Source organism: Prinia subflava, chromosome 15, assembly GCF_021018805.1.
Source record: "Prinia subflava isolate CZ2003 ecotype Zambia chromosome 15, Cam_Psub_1.2, whole genome shotgun sequence".
Lineage (NCBI taxonomy): Eukaryota > Metazoa > Chordata > Aves > Passeriformes > Cisticolidae > Prinia > Prinia subflava.
This window is the reverse complement of record NC_086261.1, coordinates 1026802-1049465: the sequence shown is the minus strand read 5'-3', so window position 1 is coordinate 1049465 and position 22664 is coordinate 1026802. Positions and strand designations below refer to the sequence as shown.

The following is a 22664-nucleotide window of genomic DNA, read 5'->3' as shown; positions in this document are numbered from 1 at the left end:
CTGAACCACGGCTCCCAGAGGGTTAAATCAGAACCGGGGCCGAACCGGGGCTCCCGAAGGGTTAAATCAGAACCGGGGCTGGGCCCGAACCGCGGCTCTGGAAGGGTTAAAGCGGCACCGAGACCGGACCGGGGCTGCCGAGGGTTAAATCAGAACCAGGACCGGGGCAGAATCGCGGCTCCCGAAGGGTTAAAGCGGCACCGGGGCCGGACCCGAACCGGGGATCCCCAAGGGTTAACGCGCCCCGGGCCCGCCGGGCCCCCCCTCCGGGGCCGCTCCCGCCGGGGGCGGCGCGGGCAGCGCTGACATCACGGCCCCGCCGCGCCGATCCGCGGCCGAGCTGCGGGCAGCGCTCCCGCCCGGCAGCGGGCACGGCCCACCCGCCTCCTCCTCCTCCCTCTCCTCCTTCTTCTCCTCCTCCTCGTTCTCCTCCTCCTCGTTCTCCTCCTTCCTCTTCTCCTCCTCCTCCTCCGTCTCTCTCTCCTCGCTCTCGTCTCCCCGGGGTTCCTGCGCGGCCGCGCCAGCCCATGAGTGTCCCCAGGTAAGGACCTGCCCTCGGCCGGTGCCGCAAGGTGCGGGCCCGCCCCGGCCCCGCCGCTCCGGCACAGCCCCCGCTCCGGCACAGCCCCCGCTCCCGGCACAGCCCCCGCTCCCGGCACAGCCCCCGCTCCGCTGCCCCCGCTCCCGGGTTCGATCGGGCCGAGCCCCTCCCGCGGCCGCGGCCGCCCCGGCCCCGCAGCCCTGCTGCAGTTTTAACCCTTGGAGGGGGCGGCGGGGCCGGGTCAGCTCCCCCGGGGGGGGGGCGGGACGGGCCCGGGGCCGCTGCGAGAGGGGCCGGGACCCCGAAACCGCGCATCCCTCAAACCGCGCATCCCCAAAATCCAGCACCCCCCCGAGCCACGCATCCTCCCCAAACCGCGCATCCCCAAAATCCAGCATCCCCCAAACCGCACATCCTCCCCAAACCGCGCATCTCCCGGGCCGCGCATCCCCCGGACCGAGAATCCCCCAAATCCAGCATCCCCAAAATCGAGCACCCCCCGAACCGCGCGCTCCCCCCCCGGCCCGCGGCTCCCGCTCCTCCCGGGGGTCGCGCATCCCCCGGACCCCTCCCCAGGGCGCTTCCCGGCCCTCTACAGGTGGCTGGGAGGGCGTGGAAAACCTCGGGAATGGCGCTGGGATGAGGGGAGGTGGGAGGGCGCGGGGGGAGCCCCAAATCCGACCCGGGGCAGCTCCCGGATTCCCGCGGGCACGGAGGGGTTGGCTCCCGAGGGATGGTCCCGCTCTCCCCATCCCAGGATCCCTGGGAATTCATCCCGCTCTCCCACCCCTGATCCCGTTTTCCCATCCCCGATCCCGCTCTCCCATCCCATGGCCGGGATTTTGCCCCTGGAGTGATCCCGAGCCCCTGGATCCTGCTGGATTTGGTGACATGGAGCAAAGGGGCCAATTCCAGAGGATCCCTGGGATTTGGGATCGGGGAGCTCCAAGCCTGGGCCAATTCCAGAGGATCCCTGGGATTTGGGATCGGGGAGCTCCAAGCCTGGGCCAATTCCAGAGGATCCCTGGGATTTGGGATCGGGGAGCTCCAAGCCTGGGCCAATTCCAGAGGATCCCTGGGATTTGGGATCGGGGAGCTCCAAGCCTGGGCCAATTCCAGAGGATCCCTGGGATTTGGGATCGGGGAGCTCCAAGCCTGGGCCAATTCCAGAGGATCCCTGGGATTTGGAATCGGGGAGCTCCAAGCCCGCCCCAGCCCGAGGGTGTGGCCCAGCCGTGGTCTGGGAGGACACCGGACATTCCAGGGAATCGGCCTCGGGAAGGGTCTGGAATGACCTCATGGGCTCTGGGAATGGGAGCGATGATCCCATAAAAGCCCCGGCACTGCCCTGGGCTGTGACACACGCTGGGAACTGCTGGAAGTTTGGGAATGACGCCGGTTTGGCGCACTGGGAGTGGGAGGCAGCGGGACTGGAGCTGATCCCTCTCCAAATCCTGGAATGGGATGTGGGAATGTCTGAATAACCCCAGTGAAAACAGGGAGAATCCCTCTTTCCTGTATTTTTTACCCCAGGAAAAAGCCTGTGGGGTGCCAGCAGCGCTGTCCTTGGGGCTGGGTATTCCAGGTGCCATTCCCAATCCATGTCTGAATCCCTGGAAAAGCGTCTTCCCATCAGTTCCAGGGAGGGATCAACGAACAGGCCGGGATTTGGGATCTAAATCTCCGATTGGGATCAGAGAGCCCCAAATTCCCAGGGGTGCAGTTGGAAGCCAGGCTGGGAATTTGGAGCGCTCATTCCCAGGGTTTTTTTGGAGTGGGAATGGATTTATCCGGGAAAAGGCCCCAGGGAAAGCACCTGCAGCAGGATGAGGAATTTTCTGTTGATTTTTAGGGAATGGATGAGCAAACGGAAAGGTTTTTCCATCTTCTGTCCCAAAATTCCCTCTTTTCCATCCAAGCCCTCCCTGTGGATTTTATCTCCTGCAATGTGGATCGATGAAATCCAAAGAAATCCCAGGAATTCCTGACCTAGCACAGCGTCGATTCCAGAGCTTTTCCAGGCAAAACTGGGGCCTGGATCCAGGGAATGTCGCTCTCTGCACATTCCCAGGATGTGGAGAGGGAAAAGGGAAGCGGGACAAGGCTGGGAGAGGCTTTTCCCGGATGTTTTCGGCTCTTGTGGATCCAGGAAAAGCTCCGGTGATCCAAAGCTGCGGGAAGGCTGGGATTTGGGGATGGGAATTGTTCCCACAGCCAGGCAGGAAAAGGGGGAGCCCCAGGGAATTCCTGGATCCACATCCTGCCCCAGCTGCCGGCGCTATCCGGGACGGGGATTTGGGATTCTCCTGCAGCGGCTCCTCCCACACCGGAGCTGAAACCTTGGATGGGCTTTTCCAAAGTTGGAAAATATTCCTGAGCAATTCCTCCCGGGAGGAAAATCCAGCGGAAAATCGGGAGTGGGGGCCTAAAGCCATCCCGAGGCATCGGAGAGGGAGCACAAAGAGCTTTTCCTGGGATTTGGGGGGCTGGGAAAAGGCTTGGAGAGGGCTGGAATATTTCCTGGATCTATCCTTGTCCCGAGCCACCCCCTCCCTTCCCACGGGAAGGAGCAGCCGGAGCTGCAGCTCCTGGGGGAGTTGGGGACCAGGGAATTAAAAATAGGCTGGAGCTGAATCCATGGGAATGCCGGGAGAGCCCACGCCGGGCTCCGGGAGCTGCCCAAATCCCTGGAATCACGGCATGGATACCATGGAATGGCCAATCCAGCTTTTCCCCAGCTCCCAGAAGATCTGTGGGAATCCGGGATAATTCTTCCATGCTCCAGAGTCTGGTTTGGTCTCCGTGCCTTGGAAAGGGAAGAGTGTCCAGAATTCTGGGAATTTTAATCCCGGGAAGCAGGAGGAGCAGGGAACCGACGGAAGCAGGATTTGAGGGAGAAGGGATGGGAATGGAAAGGGCAGGAAAGGTTCCTTTGCCATGAAAATGGGAACGAGATCCTTGGGAATATCCAGGTGGGAATATCCAGGTGGGAATTCTGCGATCAGGGAGGGGCCGGAGAATTTAACCTTGGATCAGGTGCTCCCAACTCCCACCCATTCCAGAGGCTGCTCCCAAATCCCAAATGAACAAATAATTACTGGGATCTGGGGGTGTGGTCATTTTGGGAAGAGGGGTTGGAAATGATGGGAATTTTTCCTGAAAAATGCTGTTGAAAGGAGGATGGTCCCGGGATGATCCCACGGCTCCTCTGGCTTTAATTGGCAAAATCACAGAGCAGGGATCCGAAAGGAATAAGAACATCCAAAGGAATGGGAACATCCAAAGGAAATGGAGCCAAACCCAGATCCCAGGAAGAAAATTCCCGCTCTTCCCTGTCGGACTCAGAGATATACCACCCTATGGAAGTTCTCCATGGCTGGGAGGTGCTGGGAATGCTGGGATATTCCCGGTGGGAATTCTCGGTGTCCTCTGCCGCCTCGGAAGGGCAGATTCCTGCTGATCCATGGAAAAGCTGATAGCGGATCAATCCCTCCGGAGCTCGGTGGAGTGGCTGAGCTGTGTTAGCGGGGAATTGGGATTTGGAGATCACGGATCGATTTCCCGGGAATACAGGATAGAGGCTGCTAAAAATAGATTTGATGGAGCAGCCTGACCTTGAGAATTCCAGATATCCCAAAGGGGCTCCAGGAGAGCTGGGGAGGGATTAGGGATAATGGGACAGGACACAGGGAGTGGCTTCCCATGGACGGATGGGATTTTGGGAAGGGATTCCTGGCTGGGCTGAATTCCCAGAGCAGCTGTGGCTGCCCCTGGATCCCTGGAATGTCCAAGGCCAGCTTGGACAGGGCTTGGAGCAGCCTGGGATAGTGACAGAGAATCCATGGAATGTGGGAAGTGGGACATTTCCTGCCTCATTATTCCTTAATTAATTCCAAAATTCCTTAAATCCCTTTCCTTTTCCCTTTCCCTTTCCCTTTCCCTTTCCTTTTCCTTTCCTTTCCTTTCCTTTCCTTTCCTTTCCTTTCCTTTCCTTTCCTTTCCTTTCCTTTCCTTTCCTTTCCTTTCCTTTCCTTTCCTTTCCTTTCTTTCCTTTCCTTTCCTTTCCTTTCCTTTCCTTTCCTTTCCTTTCCTTTCCTTTCCTTTCCTTTCCTTTCCTTTCCTTTCCTTTCCTTTCCTTTCCTTTCCTTTCCTTTCCTTTCCTTTCCTTTCCTTTCCTTTCCTTTCCTTTCCTTTCCTTTCCTTTCCTTTCCTTTCCTTTCCTTTCCTTTCCTTTCCTTTCCTTTCCTTTCCTTTCCTTTCCTTTCCTTTCCTTTCCTTTCCTTTCCTTTCCCCCTTATCCCTTCCCTCAATCCCAAATTCTCCATAAAACCTGGGAAAAGCTCAGGTGGGGTCACCAATCTTTGGGATTGGGAGCAGGGATTCGGAGCCGTCGGAACCTGGCAAAGGATGATCCCCGCTCCAATAAAAACTCCCCTCATCCAAGGCAACTCCAGCCCTCAGCGTTTTAATGAGTTTTAATTGGGATGCCGTGCAATTAATTGGGATTCGCTGCAATTAATTGGGATTCAATGGAATTAATTGGGGTTGTTAACTCACACTCGACCGGGCTCGTTCCCGCCCCTTCCCGCTCCTTTTCCATGGAATTTTATCAAACCATGAAAGGCCCCATTCATCCCGCGGCTCCGATCCCGGATTCCTGTCTCCCGAGTCATTCCCTAAATCCGGCAGTGAGGAGGAAAAGCCCTCGGGATGGAGGGAGATGCCCCCAAATCCATGGATCGCGGCGTTCCCGGCTGCCAGAGCCGTGCCAGGGCCGCTCCCAGAAATCCTGCGCTCCTTTGTTCCCGGCAAAGGCGCCCGGGCACGGATCTCCGGCTGGGAAAAGCTCCGGGAGCGGAATTCCCGGGAAAGGCCGAGCTGGGAAAAGGCTGGAGTGGTCAAGGTGTTGTTGGAACGGGAAAATTGGGATGAATCGGGATCAATAAATTGGGATCAATAAATTGGGATCAGAGCCCAGATTGGGGCGCAGCCAGGGGAGATCCAGATGGATGGGAAATGTGGGAATGCTGGGAATGGTGGCAGCTGCATCCCTGTATCCAAAGCTTTTCCAAGCTCATCTAAAATCCAAGGAATTTCAGGATCAGGATGGGAGCTGTGTCCGTCCTCGCTATGGATCCATAATTCTCATGGATGAGCCCCTGGCTCCATCCCACTCATTCCCAATTTTCCCCTCTCTGACTTCCCTAAAACTGCCTCAAGTTCGGGAAAAGCCTGGAATATTTTTCCCCTGAAGGGAATGGAATTCCACGGAGCTCAGCCCCATCCCAGAATTCCCATCCAGAATTCCATGATTCCATGATTTCCAGGGATGCTGGTTGACCCATTGGCGCTGCCGGATCCGGATCCCTGTGGATCCCAACCCTTGGAATGCCCCTGGGGCTGGAGTTCATCCCTAAATCCTCCGGATTGTTATCCCTGTTTTATCCCCGTTCCCCAGTTTTGCCAACGCTGCGGTTCAGGACTGATCCCAGTTGGAATTTGGGATCCAAAGGCTTTTTCCTTCTTTTCCAGGCTCCAGGAGCAGCCCTGATTCCCTGAGCTCCGTGTCCATCCCGGGGGATCCGGAGGCTCCCGGGCAGCCCGGAGCCACGCGGGGCAGGTGAGGATCCCGAGGGATGGGAGAGGGATGGGAACATTCCCGGGATTTGATTTGGGAATCTCCCAGCCCAGATTTCCCCATGGAAGCTGGGAATGCTCTTCCAGGGGGTTTTATCCGTAGGATCGTGGCAGCTTCCATGGATTTCCTCCCAGGATTGGACTCATTATCCCAAAAAACTCTCAGCTGATGAAATCCCTGGGATGCTCGGGAATGAGGATGGAGGGAATCAATTAAGGAAATGACCCAAAATGGATGGAAAAATTGGCAGGGGATGAGCATTCCATGCAGGCTCATCCAGAGGGACCATCCCAACCTCCGGAAAAGGGAACCTTGTGGGAAGATTCCTGAGAAATCCAAGGAAAACCTGGGGGAAAAGCGGGATTTGGGGCAGGGGAGGGACATCGCCGCCGCTGCTCCGAGGAAAACAGGGAAAACAAGGAAAACAGGGAAAACAAGGAAAACAAGGAAAACAAGGAAAACAAGGAAAACAAGGGACACAAGGCTGCCTTGCCTTTCTCCGGAGGGCTCCGCTCGCCCCGGAGCACAAGGAGAGGCTTGTCCGGGCTCGGATTCCCGGGAAAACGGGAGGCTCAGGAAGGGGGGTTGGTGCCATCCCGTGACCTTCGGGCTCCTGCGGCGCCTCCTGGGAAACGGGAATGAGCAGCTGGAATATCGGCCGGATCCCGCTTGTCGCCCTTCCGCTTTTATTCATGGATTTGGCCGTTCTTGTTCCTTGATTTCTGCTGGAGAAAAGTTTGGGAGAAACTTCCCCGAAGGAAAAAATCCTTTTGGGGTTTTGGGTGGGATGAGATGGGAGCCACCCCAGGGTGCTCATTCCCGGGAATATTTGGAATTTTTTTGCGTGGAAAGGGAGAGCTGTCGGAGCTGCTTCCCAGAGCGCTGTTCCCCGCTTTGGAAAAATCCCAGGAAAAGGAAATTTCCCGGGATAAATAAATTTCCCTGCCCCGTGCAAAGCTGGAGCTTGCAAAGGGATTTTTTTCCAGGCTATCCCAGTGTTTCTGCTCCCAGCGGATTTTTTCCCGCTGTTTTTTGATCCTCTCCCACCTGGTAGCTCCCTAAGGAATTTTTTCCCCATGGGATCTCTTTTCCCTGAGAATTCCATCCCTTTAATTCCCACTTGTAAGTGGCTTTTCCCCCTTTTTTCCCATTAAAAAGCTGACGTTGGGAAAGGTTGGATCGATGGGATCTTCCCACCAGAGCCTTTTTCTTGGGATAGATCCAAACTGGGCTGGAAAATCCCGTCGGATCCAAGGATCCATGTGAAGTAATTCTCATGGATGAATCCCTGGCTCACGCTCATTCCAGTGGAAAAGCGACTTTCCCCCCCTCTGACTTCCCAAAGAGTCAGGAAAAAGCCGGGAATATTTTTTTTCCCTCGAGGAAATGGAATTCCAAGGAGCTGGAGGAGGGGGAATTCCTGGGGGCGGTGCCCCAGGGCAGCTCCGGGGGCTGGGAATGTTTTGTTCTCCATCCGGAGCTTCCCGAGGTGGGAAAACAGAGTGGGAGTGCGGCTGGCCTTGCTTCTGGAATTTTTTTCCGGAGGGGGAATTTTGGGATTGTTCTCAGCATGTGGGGCTTGGGAAAGTTTGGTTTTTCCTCCTCCAGGAGTTTTCCCGGATGGAAAACGATCCAAACTCGGAGCCCTGAGGGTGCCAGGGATGGCTTTTGCACCTTCCCGAGAATTCCGTGTGGAAATTTGGGAAGCAGCTCCACGATCCCAAGGGATGAGGATTCCCGGGAACAGCTCAGCTCCGGCCGGCCTCACCTGGAGCTTCTCCCAAGTGCTTGGGAAGAGCAGAGGCCATTCCCAGGATTTCCAGAAAGTCGAAATCCTTGAAAAGCCGAACTCCAGGGAAATCCCAGGCTGGAAAAACCTCAGCTGGGAGATTCCCAGCTGGAATTGTCCCACCTCCCACATTCCATGGATTCTGTCGCTATCCCAGGCCGCTCCAAGCCCCATTCAACCTCACCCTGAACATTCCAAGGACTGGGATCCTTGGATCTCTGGGAATTCCAGCCCCGCCCCTCCCCACTTCCCTAGGGAAGAATTCCCTCTCAATATCCCATAATCCCACTTTTTTAAAACACAAATCCATGGTTTTCATGGAATTTCCTCATCCTCTAGAGGAGCTTTGGCAGCGCTGTGGAATTATCCGAAACGGGGAGGAGGAATTGGGATTGGAACCCCCAAAAATTCCCAGCTGGGGGTCGGATCCGGCCTTCCGGAGCCGCAGGAAGGGTTCGGGGGTTTTCCCTGGAATTCCCGGGAAATGAATGGAATTTTTTCCTTTCCCTCTCTGCAGGGCTCCATGAGGGACCTGCACAAGTCTGAGGTGCTGGGGAGCAAGCGCGGCCTGGTGAGTGTCCCCAGCCGGGAATTCCGGCTCGGAATGCGACAAAATCCATGGAAAACCCATCCCGAGGCGGCCCAGAGCCCCCCCAGGCGCCAGAAATCCCTGGGAATGAAGGGAATTTGCGGCATTCCCACCCCACATCCCACATTGCTTTGGGTTTTCCCTCTTGGGTTGAAGTGTCAAGGTTGGATTGGGAATTCCAGCCCCGTGGTGAGGTTGGATTGGGAATTCCAAACCCATGGCCAGGCTGGATTGGGAATTCCGGCCCTGTGGTGAGGTTGGATCGGGAATTCCAGCCAGCTCCTGCTCCTGAGTTTTCCCTTCCCAATGGAAAGGAATCCTGGATGGGGAGGGAGAGGTGCCTTTGGAGGGGCTCTCCCAGTGCTTTTTGAGGTTTTCCAGCCTGGATTTCACCTCTGGATATCAATCCCAAAAAATTCTGGAATATCTCCCTGGCTCCAGCTGGGCGGGATCTGGGATCACCCCAAATCCATTCCCAAAGGGAGCAAATCCTTTGGGATTTAATCCCTGAGGATCCCAAATCCCTGGGTCCTGATGCTCCCAGGTGCAGATTCCCTGTGGAATCCACCAGAAATTTGGGATCATGGCTCTATCCCAGGAATCCCCCCAGGAATGTGGCACAGCAGTGAGTCCAGGGGGGGGTTTCCCAGAAAAATCCCAACTTTTAACATTTTTCCCCCTTTTTCTGCCCGAGGGAATTGCGGGATGTCTGTGGGGCGGGGTTGGGCAGCTCCAGCTCCTTCCCAGCAATTCCAGATCCTTGATTCTCCTCTGGAAAAGCGGCTCCTGTTTGTGCCCGGCCTTAATGAGCCATTGATGCTGGAAATGTCAAACTCCGGCATTCCTGACCTTTCCCATGGAAAAAACTTCCCGGGATGTGCTGGATCCGGAGGCAGGGAGGGAAAACAACCCCATGCCCAGGGCTGGGATCAGCTCAGATTTGGGATTCCTACAAAATCCCAAAATTCCGGCAAAACCCAGCCTTGATTTTATCCAGAAAATCCCCAACAGGGAACTTTTGTCACAACAGCAGGGAAATCTGGAAAAACGGGATTTGGGAAAGGCTCCCGGATCCCCTTCCTGAAAACTCCCGAGTTTCTGGATTTCCTTTTCCCGATGATTTTTCCAAGCAAATCCCTCTTTTTTCTCCCCCCTACTCCACCAAATCCACCGGCAGAGCTGCAAATCCCGAGGAAAGATCCCTTTATTCCCATTAAAAATCCTCGGGACACGCAAAGTGCCATGGTGACAACACAAAAGCTGCCGGGAGGGCACAATTCCAAGGAAAAGAGACCGCAAGGGGGGAATTTTTCCTCCCAAAAATTCCAGGTGAAAGCAGGAATGATTTCCTCCCTGAGCTCGGATGCTCACGGCGGATTACCAGGAGCTATTTTTAGGATATCCAGGTTTTTTCGGGATTAGGGCTGGGGCTCTGCCTGTTGTTGTGGCCAGAGCTCCGTTCCCGATTTTTCCCTCGCTCCCGCTGTTTCCAAGGCTCCCGAGGGATGAAAGGATCCTTTGAAAAGCCAAACACGGAGACAAGGGGCTGCTCCGCTCCGGGAAAGGCCGGAGCTGCCAGGAGAGCGGGAAAACGTCCAAGCACGCCCGGGGGGCTGTTCCTGGGTTCTTTTCCTGGTTTTCCAGGCATTGTTATCCCCATGGAATGAGGGCAGAGCTGCTGGGGGGTTCTTTTCCCAGTTTTCCAGGCATTGCTATTCTCAGGGAATGAGGGCAGAGCTGACAGAATTTCACTCCTGGGATTTTTTTCCTGGTTTTCCAGGCATTGTTGTCCCCATGGAATGAGGGCAGAGCAGCTGGGGAGTTCTTTTCCCAGTTTTCCAGGCATTGTTATCCCCAGGGAATGAGGGCAGAGCTGGGGATCTATTCCCGGCTCCTTTCCCACCAGGATCAGCTGATGGATCCTTCGGATCCCTGAGCTTCCAGGAGCAGCTCCTGGATCCTTGGATCCTTTCCAGGCAGGAAAAGCTGCGGAAAAGTCGCAGGTGGAGCATTCCCAAGGCTCCCTCCATCCCATCCCGCCCCAATTCCCGCTCTCCCCGCCGTCCTTTTCCAAGCCATCACATTCCAGGACGGAATTCCTTTGTCGTGTGCGCCCGGCCGTGTCTGGGGTGAGCATTCCTGCTCCAAAGGGGAGCAGCTGGAATTCTGCAGCATCACGGAGGCTTTCCCAGCCTTCAGGAGCCCTTCCAGCACTGGGGCGGTGCCAGAAACATTTGGGAATGTTTCTGTTGGAATGGGATCATCCCAATGCTTCCGTGTCCCACCAGGTGAAAACAGACTGGGAACGGGAGAGCGACCAGGAATGGGATTTTTGGGAATGCTGAGCCTTTTTCTAGAGCTTTTTGGGAGCTCTTCCAGCACTGGGAAAATGCTTTCGATTTTTCGGGAATGTTCTTGTGGGAATGGGACCATCCCAACCCTTCCATGCCCATGGTAAAAACCGGGAACAACCAGGACTGGGAGGTTTTCCTGGGAATGCCGATCCCTGAATTTCCCACAGATGTCATGGCAGGAAAAACAGATCGGGAACGGGAGAGAGACCGGGAATGTTTTTTTTTGGGAATGCTGAGCGATCTTTTAGAGCCTCTCCAGAATTGGGAAAACGCTTTCCCATTTTTCGGGAATGTTTTCGGGAATGCCGCTCCCTGAATTTCCCCACAGATGTCATGGCAGGAAAAACAGATCAGGAAGGGGAGAGCAACCGGGAATGATTTTTTTTGGGAATGCTGAGTGATCTTTTAGAGCCACTGCAGCACCGGGGAAACGCTTTCCCGGTTTTTCGGGAATGTTTTTGGGAATGCCGCTCCCTGAATTCCCCGCAGATGTCATGGCGGCCGCAGTACCGCAGCTCCAAGTTCCGGAACGTTTACGGAAAGGCGGCGAGCCGGGAACACTGCTTCGACGGCGTCCCCATCACCAAGAACGTGCACGACAACCACTTCTGCGCCGTCAACGCGCGCTTCCTGGCCATCGTCACCGAGAGCGCCGGCGGCGGCGCCTTCCTCGTCATCCCGCTCGAGCAGGTGAGACTCCCCACGGAATTCCCAAAAAAATGTCCACATTCCTGCTGCTTTTCATGGGGTTTCTTCGTCGTCCCGCTGGAGCAGGTGAGATTTCCAGTGGGAATTCCCAAAAAAGTGTCCAAATTCCTCATGGTCTTCCTGGGGTTTCCTCACCATCCTGCTGGAGCAGGTGAGATTCCCGATGGGAACTCTCAAAAAAGTGTCCGAATTCCTGATGGTCTTCTTGGGGTCATCCCAAAGTGTCCAAATCTCATTCTCCTGGATGGGAATTCCCAAAAATTCCTGCTGCTTTTCCTGGGGTTTCCTCGTCATCCCGCTCGAGCAGGTGAGACTCCCGACGGAATTCCCAAAAAAGTGTCCACATTCCTGCTGGTCTTCCTGGGGTTTCTTTGTTGTCCCGCTGGAGCAGGTGAGATTCCCAATGGGAATTCACAAAAAAGTGTCCGAATTCCTGTTGGTCTTCCTGGGGTTTCTTCGTCATCCTGCTGGAGCAGGTGAGATTCCCGATGGGAATTCCAATCCTGAGCCATCCCAAAGTGTCCAAATTTCATTTTCCTGGAGGGGATTCCCAAAGTGTCCAAGTTTCTGCTGCTTTTCCTGGGGTTTCCTCATCATCCTGCTCGAGCAGGTGAGACTCCCGACGGAATTCCCAAAAAAGTGTCCAAATTCCTGATGGTCTTCCCGGGGTTTCCTCGTCATCCTGCCAGAGCTGGTGAGATTCCCAACCAGAATTCCCAAAAAAGTGTCCACATTCCTGCTGATTTTCCTGGGGTTTCCTCGTCGTCCCGCTGCAGCAGGTGAGATTCCCGATGGGAATTCCCAAAAAAGTGTCCAAATTCCTGCTCCTTTTCCTGGTTTTTTTCCCCCCATCCCATCATTCCTTCCACCCTTTCCCTGTGCAACATTCCCGCCTCTCCCGAGTCCCTCCTTCGTTCCGGAGGTAGCTCCAGATGGAAGGAATTCTAATCAGGATTTAATTGCAGAGCGCAGCTTGAGCCTCATTAATATTCCCGGGAAAAAAAACGGGAGCTTTGTCTGAGCACCCAGAGCGCTCCGGCTCCGGCCTCATCCCGGCTCCTTCCTCACGGATCCCAGCTGGAATCTCCATCCACACCCCCTCCATCCCGAATCCTGAGGAACGACACCAAATTCCCAGCAAATCCCACTTTTTTCCTGGCAAAATCCCGGTGGGATAAATCAGGGATGGCCTTTGCCACCTGTTCCGAAGGGATCCTCGGAAATCCGGGGATTTCCAGCGGATCAATCCCGGCTGGAGCGGCCCTGGATGCTGGAGGAGTTAATAAATTCCTGATTTTTTTTTTTTTACCAGGAGCCTGATTAGCTCATTAAGGCGAAACTCATTTTCCTTGGAAATCAGCAGCTCCCTAATTAATTGGGCTCCATAATTAGAAGCTAATGAAGGTAACCCGGATACCGCGGAGCCGCTCCGTGGATTTGCTGCCGTATTTTTGGATCTTTTCCCTGGATTTTGCCCTCAGCAAAGCTCCCGGAATCTGGGCCGGGCCATCTGCTCCCGCGGCTCATCCCAAATCCACATCCCGGGGTTTTCATGGAGCCAGCCAAGGGATGTGTGGGTTGGGAGGAGGGAGCTTTGTTCCTCCTTCCTCCCAGATTCCGGAGCCTCAGGATTGGGAAGGAGTTTTTGCCCAGCACTGGGATAAAAATATCCCAGGGGAGTGGGCGAAGAGCAGGATTGGCTCCATAGGAATGGGAGAATCCCGGAATCCTGGAATGGTTTGGGTTGGAAAGGACCTTAAAACTCATCCCATCCCATGGACAGGACAGGGCTGGATTTGGGATGGGAAAAAGGCTGGATTTGGGATAGGATAGGGCTGGATTTGGGATAGGACAGGGACAATTCCCACTATCCCAGGATGCTCCAAGCCTTCTCCAACCCAGCCTTGAGGATTTGGTCCTGGAGACCCCTTGGAAAATATTCCTTTCTTTTGAGTCAGGGAACACAATCCTTGGATGCTGCAATTCCATCAGGAAGCAGCTCGGAGCCGTCATGTCCCATCCTTCCAGAGCTCCTCCCGTTCTCCTGGAGCCAGGCTGGGAATGCTCCCCTGGAGAAGGGAAGGATCCAGGGAATCCTGAGATCCCCTGCCAGGGCCTAAAGGAGCTCTGGGAAAGCTGGAGAGGGATTTGGGATTAGGATTTTGTTGGGATCACCGTGGATCCCCTTGCAGGGAATCACTTCCATGGAAACAGAGGGAATGAGGAGTTGTTTTTCCCGATGTTCCCTCCTGGAGGAAGCGGCAGCGGGAAGGGGCAGCCTCTGTTTATCCGCAGGAAGCTGAAATCCAAACTCCTGCTCCCGTCACTGCCGGCTTTGTGGGAAGGGCTGGATTTGGGATGGGAAAAGGGCTGGATTTGGGATAGGACAGGGTATGGAATTCCCAAACCTCTCCGTGTTCCCTTCCATGTTTCCTTGGGATTTTCCACCCAGGAATGGGATCCGGAGGTGCTGCCGGGTGGATGCTGTGTCCATCCCTGAGGTTTTCCATCTGGGATTGAAGGATGGGGCAGAATAAAGGGATTTTTCCATGTTTTTGGGGCTTTCCAGGGAATGGGAGAGTTTGGAAATGCTCCTGGTTTGTTCTCCAAGGGAAAAGCAGGTTTTGGGAATTTGGGAGATGGAAATAATTTATCCACGCTTTCCTGCTGGATGGATTTCTGGGAGAAGTGGAATTCAGCCATGGCCAGGGCTGCTCCAAGGGTGGGAATTGAGGAATTTCCCATCTTTTGGATTTAGATCTGATGGAAAATTCATCCCGGATTTCCATCAGGGAGGGAAATTCCATCCCTCTCAGGAATGGCTCTGAGTCCACTGGAATTCCCGGGATTCTCTACACAGGCCATGAGTTTGGGATGATCCTCGGGAGATTCCGCGATCCCATTCCCTGATCCCAGAATCCGGAGGGTTCCCATCCCTCTGCCTGCTGCTATTCCTGCCATTCCCGGGGAGAGAATTCCCACTCCACCCCCCAATCCCCAAAAATCACAATTTTTCCAAATAACTTCCCCTTTTCCCAACGTAACCCAAAGGATTTTCCCTTCTCCAAGCGCTGCAGCAAAGGGAGGGGCAGGAGCTGCTGGAATTTCCTCCTTTCCAGCCTTTTCCGTGGAAGAGCTCGGAGCTGCCGGAGCCGGGAGAGCTCCGGGCTGTCCCTGCGGGGCCGGAATCTGGGTCACTGAGCTTCCCCCAGCCGGGGATCAGGGATCCAGGGATTAGGATTCACCTTGGATTAACTCCCGCCTGCCGGCAAGGTCCCACTGAAAAACGGGAAAACGCAGCCGGAATCCCGGATTTTTTAGGGATTTCTCCCTTTTGTTTTTCCTTTTCTAGGGAGTGGCACATTCCTTGTCCTTTTCCCACCGTGCGCAACCAGTTTCAATCAAAATTCCGGATTTCTTGGGAAGAAACGATCCCAAATAACCAGACTCAGTGTTGTCCTCTTAAAATCCCGATAAATTTTGGGGAAATCTGTTGGATCTCCTTGGAAAAGGAATTGACTCGGCCGATTCCTCAAAGTAAAAGTGGTGGGATTTGAATTTGTGCCGTTAAAAATTCTATCCAGCTGGAATTCCATGGTTTCTGTGGGAATTTCTGTTGTGGTGTGAATGAAGTCCTGGCAATGCAAATCGGAAATTCGGGAAAAGTGGGATAAGCCGAGCCTTTGGATGAGCGATGGGGGCTGGAATATTTCATCTGACAGAGATAACAGTGGGAATTGCATCCCAGGAATTCCCTGGGAGGCAGAACTGAGGAATCACTGACATTCTCATGTTTTCTTTTCCTTCTCTGTCTCACCTTTGGGAATTTTCCTTCCCTGCAGCTCGAGGGTGGGAAAGAATCCCAAGAAACCTTGGGAGCGACAGCTCTGGGGTCATTCCTGGCCCCGATCCGATTTCCTGGAGCTGCTGAGGGCAGAATTCCCAGCGCATTCCTTTGTTCCCGACAAACAGAGCCGGGAGCTCGGCATGGGAAAAGCCAGGAAGGAAAATCCATGAAATATTCAGCGGCTGTGCCGGGCTGACCCAGTTATTCCGCACGCTCCGAGCGCAGCTCTGGCGCGGAGCAGGGAGGGACACCGGGGTGGCATCCGGACACGGAGCTTCCCCGGGAATGGGAGGGGTCCCTGCGACCCATCCCGGCGGGAATCTTCCCAGGAGGCTCCCTAAAAGCTTCGGGAATTCCACATGGAGAGATCTCATCCATGCGGGGTCACGGACTGAGGATTAGCAGGAGTTGGGTGATCCCGGAATTCGGGGTTCATTCCAGGGAGGAGAACCTTGGGAATATGGGGGTTCCGAAGTTTGGGAGGACAATCCAAAATTTGGGAGGGAAATTCCAAATGCTCCAGCTCCAGGCAGGGTTGGATGAGCTTGGAGCAACCTGGGATCGGGAAAGGGATCCTGGGCCATGGCAGGGATTGGGAATGGATCTCCTGGAAGATCTTCCCGCCAAAACCCTTCTGGGATTCTGGGATTCACGCGGGATCCAATGGCTGAGGGGCTTTGGAGCCTCTGGAGCCTCTTCCCGTCCTTTTGCCCATGGATTTGGATCAGGAAAGGAGAGGTTCGGATACCTGGAAAATTCCCTCATGGAAAGGCTTTTCCAGGCCTGTCCCCATTCCCAGAGGGATTGAAAATCCCGGCCCTTGGGGACATGGATCAGTGCTGGGAAGGGCCGGACTCCAGGATCTTGGAGCGCTTTTCCACCCCTGATATTCCACAATTCCAGGAATTCCCACTGAGCTCCCGGCTGTGCTTTCCCTGCTCCATGGAGTCTGGAGAAACCCCTTCCCACCCATGGATCAGCTGGGAATACCGGGAATATCGGATAAACCCAATCCCAGGCCAAGCTGGAGCTCCCTTCTCCAACAATTCCCTATCCCTGAAAACACCAATTTCTCCTGAAATTTGACGGTTTTCCCGATGTTTTCCTTGATTTCCCACTCCAGACCGGCCGGATCGAGCCGAACTATCCCAAAGTTTGCGGTCACCAGGGAAACGTGCTGGACATCAAGTGGAACCCCTTCATTGAGAACATCATCGCCTCCTGCTCCGAGGACACCTCGGTGAGCCGGAATTCCGGGATGCAATTCCCAGACCCGTCCATGCTCTTGATCCCGTTGATTCCCTGTTTCCGTATTTCCATGGCGTTTGTTTTGGGAGTGCTGAGGGACAGGAGATCCCAAGGATTCATTTTTTATCCTTGAGGGGGCACCAGCAGCAGGGTTGATCCTGAAATTCCTGAAAGCTTTTTTTTCCTGGGAAGGAGAGCTTTCGAGGCCGGGAGTTGGGATGCTTCGAACCCCATTCCAGGTGCAGATCTGGGAGATTCCAGGGGGGATTTTTCCCAAGGGATCCCAAGGTTTTGTTATTTATCCTTGAGGGACCATCAGCAGCAGGGCCGACCCTGGAATTCCCGAAAGCTTTTTTTTCCCGGGAAGGAGAGCTTTCGAGGCCGGGAGCTGGGATGTCCCAAACGCCATTCCAGGTGCGGATCTGGGAGATTCCGGAGGGGGGGCTGAAGCGGAACATGACGGAGGCGGTGCTGGAGCTGTACGGGCACAGCCGGCGCGTCGGGCTCGTGGAGTGGCACCCGACCACCAACAACATCCTCTTCAGCGCCGGCTACGACTACAAGGTCAGGATTTCCGGGAATGCTGCTCCAAAGGGCTCTCCCGGCGGTCAGCACTGCCAGGGGCCGCCTGCGGGGATGGCGGAATGCCAGGATGGATTGGGGTGGAGGGGGCTTGAGCTCGTCTCATTCCGTGCCTTCCGTGGGTCAGGGAGACATTCCAGGGGTCAGGGAGAGCTTCCAAAAACCAGGGACAGCTTCCATAGGTCAGGGAGACATTCCACAGACCAGGAACAACTTCCATAGACCAGAAACAGCTTCCAAAAAGCCAGGAAGAGCTTCCATGGTCCAGGAACAGCTTCCATGACCAAGGAGACATTCCGTAGATCAGGTGCTACTTCCCAAAGACCAGGAACAGTTTCCAAAGACCAGGAAGAACTTCCAAAAAATTAGGAACAGCTTCCATAAACCAGGAACAGCTTCCATAGATCAGAGGAGGTTCCTAAAGGCCAGGAACAGCTTCCATAGACCAGAGAGACCTCCCAAAAACCAGGAACAGCTTCTGTAGATCAGGAACAGCTTCCATAAACCAGGAACAGCTTCCATAGATCAGGAACAGCTTCTATAGATCAGAGAGACCTCCCAAAGATCAGGAACAGCTTCCAAAGACCAGGAACAACTTTCAAAAACCAGGAACAGTTTCCACAGACCAGGGAGACCTCCCAAAACACAGGAGCAGCTTCCGTAGGCCGGGAGCAGCTCCCGGCGTCCCAGGTTTCTGCAGAGGCCGTTCCCGCAGGTGCTGATCTGGAACCTGGAGGTGGGCGAGCCGGTGAAGATGATCGACTGCCACACGGACGTGATCCTGTGCATGTCCTTCAACACGGACGGCAGCCTGCTGGCCACCACCTGCAAGGACAAGCGGCTGCGCGTGCTGGAGCCGCGCTCCGGGAGGGTCCTGCAGGTGGGACAGGCTCCGGAATGGGGGCTCAGGGGGAGGATCCCGGTGGAACGTCGGGAAATGTCCGTGAGGCGCCGTGGGCGCTCCCCGCAGTCGGATCTTTGCCGCGTTTTTCCGGTTCCTGGCTGGGTGGTGGAGGTCCTTTCCTCTGGGAAGGGCTTGGCCTTGTCCCAAGAGGAGGAGTTGGAGGCTTTGGTTCCGTTGTTTATTTGTGGGAAATGGTGGGAATAAAGGGGAAGGTGCCGGGGGTTTGGAGGAGAACGGTGCGTTCTCCCTGATACTCGGGAAAATGGGAATTTCGGCTTGCCCAGGGCAGGTGCCGAAGGACAGAGCTGGGGTGAGGCGAGGGGAGCAAGGGAAGGGCTGTCCTGGGATGAGAGCTGGATCCAAGGGGAATTCCAGAGCTCATTCCCGAATTGCAGGAGGCCTGCTGCAAGAACCACCGCGTCAACCGCGTGGTTTTCCTGGGAAGCACCAAACGGCTCCTGACCACGGGAGTGTCCCGCTGGAACACCCGGCAGATCGCCCTCTGGGACCAGGTGGGTGCCGGGATCCCGCGCCGTTTCCGCTGGAATTCCTGCTCCATCCCCACTGGAATTCCTGTTCCATCCCCACTGATATTCCTTCTCCATCCCCACCAAGATCCCTGCTCCATCCCTGCTGGAATTCCTGCTCCAACCCCACCAGGATCCTGCTCCGTTCCCACTGGAATTCCCTCTCCATCCCCAACAGGATCCCACTCCATTCCCACTGGAATTCCTGCTCCACCCCTGCTGAGATCCCGCTGAGCACTGCCATTGGGACACGGCTAACACCGTGATTTTCCTCTTTTCCAGGAGGATTTATCCATGCCCCTGATCGAGGAGGAGATCGACGGGCTCTCGGGGCTCCTCTTCCCGTTCTACGACGCCGACACCCACATGCTGTACCTGGCTGGGAAGGTAGGGATGCACGGAGCATCCGGATGTGGCATTCCTACAAAATCCCCCTGCACTGCCCAGGGATTGGAGCTGGAATTTGTACCCTGGAAATGGTTTGTGTGGAAAGGGAGCTTAAAGCTCATCCAATTCCATGGATGTCCCCTCCAGGGGACACATTCCATTGTCTCAGGCTGCTCCAAGCCCTGTCCAGCCCAGGATATTCCAGAGATCCAGGGGCAGCCACAGCTTCTCCAGGAATTCCATCCCAGCCCCTCTGAACCCTCCCAGGGAACAATTCCTTCCCAATATCCCATCCATCCCTGCCTCCCAAATGCTCCTAATCCTGTTTTTTTCCACCTTCTCATTTCCAAATCCATTCCCATCCCTCTTCCCTGCCGCTCCAGGGTGACGGCAACATCCGGTACTACGAGATCGGCTCGGAAAAGCCCTACCTGAGTTATCTCATGGAATTCCGCTCCCCGGCTCCGCAGAAAGGGCTGGGTAAGGGTGGAGCTGCTGCTGCTCCGCTTCCCGGGAGAGGTGGATGGGGAAGGTGCTGGAGGGAATGACACAAGGAAAGGGTTTGGGTTGGGTTTGGGTTGGGTTTGGATTGGGTTGGGATTGGGTTTGGGTTTGGATTGGGTTAGAGATTGGGATTTTCCATGCTGGGATTGCACGGATGGCTGATCCCGGTGCTCTCGGTTTGGGATTTTCCATGCCGGGATTGCACGGATGGCTGATCCCGGTGCTCTCGGTTTGGGATTTTCCATGCCGGGATTGCACGGATGGCTGATCCCGGTGCTCTCCAGTTTGGGATTTTCCATGCCGGGATTGCACGGATGGCTGATCCTGGTGCTCTCCAGTTTGGGATTTTCCATGCCGGGATTGCACGGATGGCTGATCCCGGTGCTCTCCGCAGGGGTGATGCCGAAGCACGGCCTGGACGTCTCCGCCTGCGAAGTTTTCCGTTTCTACAAACTCATCACCCTCAAGGGGCTCATCGAGCCCATCTCCATGATCGTCCCGAGGCGGGTGAGCCCTGGAGTGTGGGAATGAGCAGGATCCGGAATGTCCGGGAGGAGCTGGAGCCATGGACGTGCCCCACTTTGGCTCTGTTCCCACCATCCTTGGATCTCTCCATCCTTGCTCATCCCAGGGAATTTCACCCACAGTTTAACGGGAAAGTTTTTAGGGAATGTTTCTCCACGGGGTTGGTCTCACCTGAGATTTGGGAGTTTTTGGGGAAAATATCTCTTGGATCAGGGTTTTCTGGGAAGCAAATCCAGCTGCTGGCCAGGGCTGGGTGCAGTACACGATCCCAGGTTCTGTGCTCCAGCCAGCACTTCCCAAATTTCCTCCCTGTGCCCGGAGTTTTCCCAACTGTCTGGGTGTTTATTCCCTCCATGGGGGAGGGAATGATTCCCCCGTGCCCAGGGAGCAGATTCCCAGATCCCATTGCTCTTCTCCTCCCGTTTTCCCAGTCGGAGACGTACCAGGAGGACATTTATCCCATGACTCCGGGCACGGAGCCGGCCCTGACCCCGGACGAGTGGCTCAGCGGGGTCAACAGAGGTAAAGCCATGGGGGTGTATCCCAAAAATATCTGGGATTTGGGAATGGGCCACACCATCCCGCTGATCCGCCGGCTCGCCCGCAGATCCCATCCTGATGTCGCTGAAGGAGGGATACAAGAGGAATTCCAAGATCGTCTTCAAGGCGCCGGTGAGGGAGAAGAAGAGCGTGGTGGTCAACGGGATCGACCTCCTGGAGAACGTCCCGCCCCGCACGGAGAACGAGGTGGGGCAGCCCTGGAGTGGGAATGGGAATGGGAGTGGGAACGGGAACGGGATCTGGGGGATGAACCTGGAAAGGCGCCAGTCTCCATCCCAATGGAGGAGGGAGCATGGGATCCCTCCAGGGATGGGAGCTCAGGATCCATCCCACGATCCTTGCCCATGGTGGGATCCTGGGATCCATCCCATGACTCTTTTCCATGGTGGGATCCTGGGATCCATTCATGACCCTTTTCCATGATGGACACCTTTTCCAGGGACACCAGGTGTCCAGCCTGGCCTTGGACACTTCCAGGGATCCAGAGGCAGCCACAGCTCCTCTGGGAATTCCATCCCAGCCCCTTCCCACCCTCACAGGGAGGAATTCCTTCCCAGTATCCCATCGGAATCTCCCACCCTTCAGTTCAAATCCATCCCTTGTCCCCAAAATCTGCCGAGTTACTGCCCATTCCCTGCATGGATCTGGGACCAGCAGGAAGCAAAATCCTGGGATAAGCTGGAGCGATCCCAGCAGCTCCATCCCTTCATCCCCATCCTTGTTTTCCAGCTGCTCCGGATGTTCTTCCGGCAGCAGGACGAGATCCGGCGGCTGAAGGACGAGCTCTCTCAGAAGGACATTCGGATCCGGCAGCTGCAGCTGGAATTAAAGAACCTCCGGAACAGCCCCAAGAACAATTGACTCCAGGGACCTTTTCTAAAGAAATCCCTTTGTTTCTACTCCCGAATTCCTTGGATCCACTCACCCAGAACACAATTCCGGAATTCCGCGGCTGCCGAGAGCCTGGAATCACGTCCTGCGCGTCTTGTCCGGCACTAATCCCGCTCTAACCTGATTCCTGGGAAAGCCTGGAGGCTCCCAGGGGAGCCGTGTCTGTCCGTCGGGATGAGCCAGCCCGGGGCGGATTCCCGGGAAAGCGCCAAGCTTCCTTGCTATTAATTTTTTTTTCCTATGCAAAACTGTGACAGCGGGAGCAGAACTGGAGAAGGGGCGGGAAGGGGGAAGGGCTGGATCATCCAAGGGGGTTTACGTGTGGGAATGTGGGATCTTTCCCGTGCTGGAAAAATGGGATCCATCCCATGGGGGCAGGACAGGATCCAGCCTGTGCTGGGAATCTGGGATCCTTCCCACTGCGGGAGCCTGGGATCCATTTCATGACCCTTTCCTGTAGTGGGAAGCTGGGATCCTTCCCCTGGTGGGAATCTGGGATCCTTTCCCGTGGTGAGAGCTTGGGATCCTTCCCGTGGTGGGAAATTTGGATTCTTCTCACAGCAGGAGCCTGGGATGTTCCTGGGGGTGCTGCCCCAGGGTTGGATCCCAAGGAATGGATCCCAAGGATGGATCCCAAGGAATGGATCCTGAGGGTGGATCCTGAGGGATGCACCCGGAGCTTGCCGGGCTCAGCACTTTGGACAATCCCAGGATTGATGGATTTGCCTGGAGCACAGGGAATGACCCCAGCTCCTGTTTTCCCGGGAGATCCCAATTCCCACTCGATCCGAGCTGCTGAATTCCCGGCGTGGGTCTGTTCTGTCCACGTCCCGCGTTCCCGGCATTCCCCGCTGCGTTCCATGTGCTGTCATTCCCGATTATTTATGCTCCCACGGGATAGTGATGGAATAAAATCTTTTCAGGATACCAGAACTGCGTTCCCGCTCTTCCTTCTCCATCCAGGGGCTCTGTGGGAGGGGTTGGGGGGATCCCAAGGAAAATTCTGGGATTTTTTGCTCCTCTGGACCAGGGCGGGGGGAGCAGCCGGAGATGGATCCTGGAATCCAGC

At 55.5% G+C, this 22664-nt stretch overlaps 1 protein-coding gene across 3 annotated transcripts; it reads left to right on the top strand.

The window, feature by feature from the left end:
* Positions 1–406: 406 nt before the first annotated feature.
* Positions 407–22522, top strand: CORO2B (coronin 2B). Of its 3 annotated transcripts, XM_063412585.1 has the most exons (14): positions 407–541; positions 6074–6161; positions 8486–8539; positions 11401–11601; positions 16590–16706; positions 17129–17278; positions 18012–18176; positions 18596–18712; positions 19010–19114; positions 19498–19594; positions 20013–20125; positions 20575–20665; positions 20751–20890; positions 21434–22522. In XM_063412585.1, exons 3-14 carry the CDS (start codon positions 8492–8494, stop codon positions 21563–21565), a joined length of 1476 nt encoding a protein of 491 aa, XP_063268655.1. In that variant the 5' UTR covers positions 407–541; positions 6074–6161; positions 8486–8491; the 3' UTR covers positions 21566–22522. The 3 variants fall into 3 exon arrangements, with proteins under 3 accessions (XP_063268655.1, XP_063268656.1, XP_063268657.1); XM_063412586.1 differs by lacking the exon at positions 8486–8539; XM_063412587.1 differs by lacking the exons at positions 407–541; positions 6074–6161; positions 8486–8539; positions 11401–11601 and adding an exon at positions 11849–11926.
* The last annotated feature ends 142 nt before the right edge of the window (positions 22523–22664 follow it).

Coding starts and splice junctions, on each gene's coding strand:
- CORO2B (XM_063412585.1), top strand. CDS start 8,492: ATGAGGGACCTGCACAAGTCTGAGGTGCTGGGGAGCAAGCGCGGCCTG. Junction 8,540..11,400: donor TGGGGAGCAAGCGCGGCCTG/GTGAGTGTCCCC, acceptor AATTCCCCGCAG/ATGTCATGGCGGCCGCAGTA. Junction 19,115..19,497: donor TGCTGTACCTGGCTGGGAAG/GTAGGGATGCAC, acceptor CTGCCGCTCCAG/GGTGACGGCAACATCCGGTA.